Source organism: Falco cherrug, chromosome 7 (genome assembly GCF_023634085.1).
Source record: "Falco cherrug isolate bFalChe1 chromosome 7, bFalChe1.pri, whole genome shotgun sequence".
NCBI lineage: Eukaryota > Metazoa > Chordata > Aves > Falconiformes > Falconidae > Falco > Falco cherrug.
Genome location: NC_073703.1, coordinates 2,089,745 through 2,097,868, shown reverse-complemented (window position 1 = coordinate 2,097,868; position 8,124 = coordinate 2,089,745). Strand labels below are relative to the sequence as shown.

Genomic DNA, 8,124 nt, shown 5'->3' with positions numbered 1-8,124 from the left:
TTTTGGCTTGGCAGAGCCTTAGCAGGACCCCTGCGCAGCATGCTCCGGGCAGAGGGGGAGTGCTGGACTGTGCAAAGATTGTCCTTTGCCTGTCCTGCCAAGTGCCCCTATAAATAGAGGGGGACACGTGCCACTGATTAATTGCCTGTCTATGCAGGCAGCCAGCTCCCGAGGCAGACGCAGCCTTTGTCTGCTGGGAGCAGCAACACTTGCCAGGAGAGAGGCCCCCTCTTCTTTGGAAAAGGGAAAAGAGGGAGAGATGAAAACAGAGTGCCCTGTCACACTAAGCAGAGGTCAGTCCTGACTGGAGACTTTTCCCTCTTGGAGGAGCAATCCTCCTGGTGTCACTGCTGCAGACTGTGGTAGGGGACAGGTTAGCCTACAGCAGCACATGTGCCACGGGCATTGCACCCTGCTGTGGAGCTGGGCCCTGGCACAGCTGCTCAAAGCTGCCCAGATGTGGCTGCACCATCCTGGAGAGGGATGAAGGACCAGCAGACCCCTTCAAGCAACAGCAAAAGCCTCAGGGGAGGATAATCACAACTGTGCTGCAGTGCAGGGCCAGCCTCCCACACCTGAGCTGGCAATGCAGCGGGAAAGGGGAGGATGGTTTTAGGAAAGAGGAGATGGAAAAGTTGGCAGGTGAAAGAGGAAGGAAAGAGGGGAGGACAGGCAGTTCTTCCTCCCAGCTGGGCCTGGAAAGCTTCCCATCTGCAACAGCTGGTTGTGACATGGGACCTAGGTCTTGCAGGTCACTTCTTGTTCACATCTGGGGTGTGGAGCCCATGAGTTGTGGCTTTATGTGCACCATTCCCTTGTCATGTGTGGGCTCCAAACCCTGTCCGTCCCCTCCTGGCCCTTGCAGGGAGCATGCTGACGGTGCGGCTGGAGGCTGGCGAGGAGAGGTGTGGTGCTGGGCTGTGGCGGGTGACCTACCCCATGGGCACAGGGCGGTTGACCCCCAGCTGCAGAGCAGCACAGCAGCTCCTCTCCCGTTCAGCCAGATAAGAACTCACAGCTCCAGTTAAGCATGTGCAGGGGCCCAAAGCAGGGCAGAAAAAGCTGCAGGGCAGAAAAACCTGCAGGCCTGTCAAATGCAAGAGGGTGCAGGAGCCAAATCTCCGAGGGCACTTGCCCAGTGTGGCTGTCAGGGGATGGCCAGAGTGAGGAGGGAGCCCTTCATGTCAAAGCTGGGAGGCACTTGGCCATTAGAGCAGGTGGGAAGGCAGCGCTCACCTGGCTGCTGCACAGCCAGTTCTAGGTCACCTTGAACTTCTGCTCTCCTGCCTCAGCTCCTGCATCAAAGTTTCCCTTCCTCCTCATCTTCCTCCATCACCAGCCCTGCAGAAGCCAGGCTGGGCTGCTCCATTGTGCAGCTCTTCCTTCCCCTGGGGCCAAGGGGACAATAGCGCATCTCTGAGCCCAGGAGCTGCCTTTCCCGGCCTCTTTGGCACGGGGCCAGCCATCCCAGAGGGCTCCCAGCCCCGTGTCCTTGTTTTTCTCATCGGAGGACATAGAAAGGGAGTTGATCAGCCTGAGCTGGCTGCAGGTGTTCTCCACAGTCAGCTGCGGTTCCCCTGACGAGTATCTCCTCTTGTGCTGTTTCTAGGTGCGAAAGAGTATGCATTTCCCAGGAGTGAGAGGTACCCGGTCTTCTATCATAAAGAAAACAGCTCAGCCATTTACATTGGAGGAGAGGGAAGACTTTATTACTATGACTTTGCCACCTATGAGAACTACACGGTAAGGATGCTCTACATTTGGCTATGGAGCCCTATAAGAAAGTGTGCAGCATCTGTCTCACAGCCCAAACACTAGATACCTTGCTTAGTGTCTTTGCCAGCAGCGAAGTCAGATCTGGAAGGGTCTGATCTCTGCCCAGCCTGTCCCATCCATCTGGGAAGCTGCAATGTCAGTATGGTGAATAGCTGCAGCAAGGGGGAAGTCTGCTATGCTAGCCATGGGTGGATTTTTCCCAGGCTATGATCCTCCTGCGGCCTTTGTTGCCCCAGGGGGAGGATTTTTCCAATGAGGGACCCTTTCTTTAGTGTGAGAAGGGATGCTCAAACTCATGTCACTGGGGAGAAGCTACGTTCTCATCCCTTTCCATTGTTGGAGCCCTTCTCAAAAGCAGGAAGTTCTGGATCAGCTGGGCACTGTTACTACAGCAGGAAAACCCCCAGCTGGCCTTTCTCATGACCTCTTCTTGTCCTGCTCAAGTCAGTTGTTGAAGCTTGGGCCCAGGTATTTCCCTTCTTGTTGTCCCAGGAACAGTGTGGTTCATGGATCCCAACCATTGGACTCCACCACCCACTGTCAAACGGCTGTTCCCCACAATGACAGATCCTCTCCCAAAATCCTTTGGAGAGCAGCTCAGGCTGGCTGCCAGTCATGTCTGCTGCTTTGGCCCTGCATCCCACTTCTCCCCATCACCTTGAGGGACTGAGAGATCCAGCCCAGCCTCCCCAAGGGTTTTCAAATGCCAAGGTGGGGAAGAGGGCTGCATTGCAGTGTTTAATGACCTTCTCACCAACATGCTTGTTTTGCTTCTTGTGAAGAGAGTGACTAGCATGTAGTACATGGGGCTGAGCCCATGTTAGTTGGCTTTTAGAGGGCAGAAATTAAATCATATCTCTTTCTCTTTTATCCTAGGAAGAATTCCCTGTGAAAAATGAAGGACAGTGCATGATGCCTGGGAGTTTGGTAGGTCCTACCTGTGGTGGAACAGCATGTGGAACAGCTGGATGGGTGAGGGTTGGAGGGACTGCTAGGGAAGGAGCTGTGCATGCTCCACACGTGCTTTCTCTGGGTGAAGACCTCAAGTGCCTGTGGAGCAAGAGATCAGATGAGGTGATAGTAGCTTCCTCCTCTGGTTTTAAGACCCATGAGAAAGCTAGGAAGCCATATAGCAGTGTGCTTGGTAGTGCAGGGGGCTTGGAGCTGTGGGTCTGTGATCTGCCATTAGCAGCCACTCACGCTTCTTTTCTTTCTCTTGCAGGGGGACAATAAAAATTACCTCACTTTAGTGGAGAAGTATGGAGACGGGATGTTAGTGTGTGGGACCGGTGCCTGTGCTCCTACCTGCTGGAACTTGGTATGCTGTGGCCACCTGTGATGGGACCAGAGGCATTTGCTATTTTGTTTCATGTTACCTCCACCTATAAAATGGTGCCCTGATCCCCCCTCCTTCTCAGAGTGCTCCGAAAAGCCCAAATGCCAGCACCCTTGAGGAGCTTATCGTGACAGCATGGGACAGCCCATGTGAGCAGAGGTCTGTGCTTGCCACCTCTGTGCTCACTTGTTGTAGCTCCCCTCTCCTCACCTCTTGTCTGCAGCAGGGGCTCTGCCTGGCCCATTCAGCGATGGGCTGTGCCCTTCTCTTACTTGGGCTGCGCTAGCCAAGGAGAGCTGCTCTCCTCCTTTCGCAGGGGTGGATGTGGGCACCTGGCTCCCCTGCCTTCCCTGAACTGATCACACCTGGGGGCCATTTCTGTCCTTACCCAGACGCAGAGAAAGGAGAGCACTCCGTGGGATGGGAGAGGTATTGCTCCTTTCACCCCTGACTCGAATACCCTCGTCGTCGTTGATGGTAAGTCTGACTACTCACGTATTTTCAGTCGTAGTGCTGTGTAGGAAGGCTGGGCTCTCTGTGGCAAAAAGGGGCATCTTGAGGCTGTTCTAAGGGCTTTGTCCCTCTTCTCTAGTTGGCCTTGGTGCTTCTTGCTTTTACCTCATTGAAATGCACGTCCTCCTGGGACAGAGCGTGGCACAAGGTTGTTTATTCCTGCCCAGGGCATGAGGATTGAGTCTCTGCGCGAGAGGGTAGAGTGCAATGGTAATGGTGGGGAAGGAGGGTCCTGCAGTGACTCCACTGCTCTGGAACTGACAGAGGGACAGATGAGGATCCTTCCCAGAGGCAGGGAATCTGTCCCAGCCACTCTTTAACAAAAAGGACTGGGGGAGTCCAGCCAGGCTTGCTCAGTACTAGCAGTGAGGACTGGGTTTCTCAAACTCTATCCACTGCCTCTGTGAGTCCCTGTGCCCAGAGTTCTAGGTTCTTTGTTTTCTTCGCACACACCCTTCTGCCCCCTCCAGAAATACTAGGCTGCAAATGAGTTTTCCTATTCCCACAGGTCACGACATCTACTCCACCATCAAGAAGAGCCAGCAGAATGGCAAGATACCCCGTTTCCGTCGAGTGAGAGGGGGGTGGAGAGCTCTACACAAGTGACACAGTGATGCAGAGTAAGTACGGGGAACATCCTGAAGGCACGGGACCCGCTGCTTTGCCCCACCAGGCAGATAAGTTGAACTTTTGGTCAGCCCACACCTGTGGGCGGTAAGTACACAGTACAGCTTGGAGGGGTACATCCTTTCTGCTCAGCTGGGGCGTAGCTCCAGAGCTTCTTGTTTGGGTTCAGTCACCCCTAGAGCAGCGGAGAGGGCTGATCTGGTCCCCATCCGCAATGCCAGTGACCCAGCGGCTCTCTTGCTGCCAGCTGGGGAAATTTCACCTCTTTGCTTGTGGAACAAGACAATTGAGTTCCTCTTGCTCAGGGTGAGGAGATGGGGAAATGAAGACAAATGAGTGGCAAGTCCCTTGTCAGATGCTGGAAGGAAATGCAGTTGTGTAAAGGTGCCCATCAGCTGCCATGCAGTGATGGAAACGGGAAGAACAACTTCCACTCCGGGCAGTGACTCTTTCCAAATCCCCAGCCAGGGTGAGACCTTGAAGCAGGAACATGTTGGGCTGTGCATGGGACAGGGTGGGGAATAGAGAGAAAGGACCCTCCTCAGTTTCCGTGAGCTTATTACATTGCCTTCCCGCAAGCCTCTCCAGTGACACGGGGAAATGGGAGATTATTGAACCACTGGCCAAAGAAAAAAAGCAAATCAAAATGACACCAGGGCAAAACAGAACTTGTGCATGCAGGGCAATGGAGGGGGCAACCAAGCCACCAGCAAACAAAACTAATGGAGCCGCGAGGCTCATCCCCTGCTTACGCAGAACTCCCTGCCATGGGGAAGCCAGCTAACGATGTTCAGAGGGACCCTGGTACTGCTGGGGATGCCCTTTATGGCAGCGCTGTATTAATAGGAAGAGCATCACTGGGTTTTCCACAGCAAACAAACAACAGTGCAGCTTGCTGCCACTGAGGGAGCCTTCCTCTGTGATAACAGCTCTGCTGCGCAAGCAGGGAGAACAGGTTTCCTTTGCTGCTAAGTAGCCGAGACTTCACCGGGCTCTGGGGACTTGCGTGGATTTGGGCGGAAGGGAGAGAAAGGGGAATCCACGGGGAAGGTGGCATGTGAAGAGCGGTTGTTAGTGAGATGCACCGCTCAGGTGTAGAAGATGTGCTTGGACCTGTCCTTCACCTGCAGCACAGACTGTGTGCGTGTTTCTGCATCTTGCGCGAGTGTGAGTGGTTAGCTGCAGAGCATGCTGGTTTGGTTCCCACTAGTGACTTTTCAGCTCTAATGCATGTGTTCAGGCCAAGGTTTTCTGATGGCTCACTTCTCTTTTCAGACCCTCAGTTTGTCAAAGCCACCACGTTAAGGCATGAAGAGCCTCACCAGGACAAGATTTACTACTTCTTTCGTGAAGATAACCCGGATAAGAGTCCTGAGGCCCCTCGAAACATCTCCCGAGTGGCCCAGCTGTGTAAGGTACCACGGGAGCAGTGTGGTGGGTGGCCAAGAGTATTACAAGGCTGGCAAATGGACATGCCTGGTGCTGTCGGCACATGATTTGGCCCCTCTCCTCTGCCACAGAGTTTGTGTGGGGTACAGCCATGTCCCTTGGCCTTCCCGTCATCTGGCTCCCATCTTGCCTGCAGGGGAGAGAAAGCCCTGTTCTGTCTTTCTGGGATGTTAGGGAGGCACACAACAGTTGCAGTGACCAGTATCAAATATACCTCTGGAGCATCCCCCAGTTATCCATCCAAGATGCTGGACTGGGGGGCACTTTGTGTTCTTCTCTGCCAAACCCTGACTCCTTTCTTTCCCTCTCCCCAGGAAGATAAAGGGGGAACCAGTTCACTCTCTGCTTCCAAGTGGACCACCTTCCTGAAGGCCAGCTTGATTTGTGTTGACCCAGTCACAAAGGGCAACTTCAACTGGTTGCAAGATGTCTTCTTTGTCCCTGCAAGTAACTGGCGGCACTCCAAAGTCTATGGGCTCTTCACAAACACCTGGTGAGGGTCTTTGCCAGACCAGCGGCATGTCCTGTCCCATGGGCCAAATCCTTTCTTTCAGCCCTTTAGTGTCTCTGGCAGTCACATGGGCGGAAACCAGTGGATGTCGTCAGTGAAGGCACGATGCACGCGGCCGTGCCCCAGCTGTAGGGCTAATGGCCACTATCTCCCTGACCCCCTCTTTGTCTTATTGCCCACAGGGGAAGCTCCGCTGTTTGCGTCTATTCCTTTGGGGACATTGACAATGTGTTCCGGACATCTAAACTCAAAGGCTATAATGGTCCCAACCCAGAGATCAAGCCTGGGCAGGTGAGTGAGTGATAAAAGATGCCGACATGAAGTGGAGAGGCCTCCCGAGGCCAGGAGAGCTGGTCCCTGCTCTGCCACTGCAGTTAGTTGGCAGAGTAGCTGGGACGGTTGTGGGGACAGTCCCACCACTGAGCAGCCAGGTGGGAGCTGGGGCAGCGAAGAAGGTTGTAGGTGCTGCGGGAAGGATCTGAGCTTTGTTGCCGGAAAAAAAAAGGAGGCTGGATAAGGTCCAATGCCTTCATAGAAAGAGGGGGGGGATGGGCTCTTATGCACCTTGGTGAACAGGTCTGTGTGTGAAGCTGGAGGGCAATGACGTGCCTTGTGTTTGCTAACCCTGTGGGTTTTGCCAAGCCAACCTGCAGCCCAGCCTTGTGGTTACGGGTGCACCACTGACCTGGCAGCAAACAGCAGGGTGGGGAGAGGCTCCCCTAAGCCTCTGCAGGGGTGACAGGGCGTGAGTCTCCTAAACTGCAGCTTCTGCTGGGGCAGATCGCTGGTAGGACCTGGCATGAGCATGAGTGCAGCAGCTGCAGGGCTTGCATTTAGCCCCAGGACAGGTTTGTGCCCATGCCAGGGCATCCTGTGGGCTGAGGTATCTGCGCTGTGCCCTGCCTTGCTCTCCTGCCCTCGAGCCTCATCCTGAGGGACCCGTCTGACTGACGGTGGCTTTTGTCCCCACTTGCCGTAGTGCGTTGCCTCTGGACAGCACACCCCCAGTGAGACCTTCAAGATAGCCGACAGCCACCCAGAGGTGGAGGACCGGGTGGAGCCCCTCTCACCTACCAAGAGCCCCTTATTCCACAACAAGCACCGCTATCAGAAGATCGGGGTGCACGAGGTCTCTGTGGGTGATGGACGCCGCTACAACGTGCTTTATCTGGCAACAGGTACTAGGAACCATTCCCTTTGAAGTTCCCTGGAGTTTGCTTTCCCCTCAAGGGCAGGGAACCCAAGGGAAGCAGACAAGACCCCCAGTGCAGAGCAAAGCAAGGGGCTGTGTTGCCAACTTGGCATATGTTTGTCAAGCAGAAAAGAGCTGCCAAGTCCCAGTACAGCTAAATACATCCAATTTGGCTGCGTAGGCAAAGACTGAAAGCAGAACCCCAGCACGTGGCATTTACCCTAGCTGGGCTGCTTCAGACTGTGGTAGGTCTGAGGCAAAGAGTTTTTAGGGCGAGAGAGGTAGCGTAGCACAGCTCTCCCCAGGTGCAGCTTTACACTGTCAAGCAGAAATCCTTTGCAAAGGGACCCACTCTGTCATCTCCTGTCCCCGATTGCTCTGGTGCAGCTGTGCAGGTTTCCTGTGAGGCCAGCACCTCTGGCTGGAGACACGGCCAGCTGATCACAGCTGCTGGTGGTCCTGGGGGCTGCCCCCTGGAGGTGCTGCCGAGCTGGACCAAGGCAATTAAGCTGCAGGTGAATGGGATGGAGAGCAAAAGGTTGGTAAACTCAGGCATCTGCCTGGGTTCCCCTGCAATGCAGCTGCTCACTGCCCAGAAGGTGCAAAGGTCCCTGACGCAGTGCTTCCCTCTCTTAGAAGCCGGCCTGCCTCCCCTCCCCAGGGCTTGCTCCCTACAGCTATGCTCCTGGTCTTTTCTGCACTGTGCTGGGATTTCTTCAC

At 54.7% G+C, this 8,124-nt stretch overlaps 1 protein-coding gene across 1 annotated transcript in view; it reads left to right on the top strand.

Moving 5' to 3' along the window:
• Positions 1–8,124, top strand: part of SEMA7A (semaphorin 7A (John Milton Hagen blood group)) — a 28,144-nt gene that overhangs the window by 15,149 nt on the left and 4,871 nt on the right. The window contains 10 exon segments of the mRNA XM_005437458.4: positions 1,610–1,743; positions 2,653–2,703; positions 2,999–3,094; positions 3,505–3,589; positions 4,134–4,204; positions 4,206–4,245; positions 5,528–5,667; positions 6,016–6,194; positions 6,395–6,503; positions 7,192–7,390. Of these exon segments, the coding sequence (XP_005437515.1) occupies positions 1,610–1,743; positions 2,653–2,703; positions 2,999–3,094; positions 3,505–3,589; positions 4,134–4,204; positions 4,206–4,245; positions 5,528–5,667; positions 6,016–6,194; positions 6,395–6,503; positions 7,192–7,390 (1,104 nt within the window).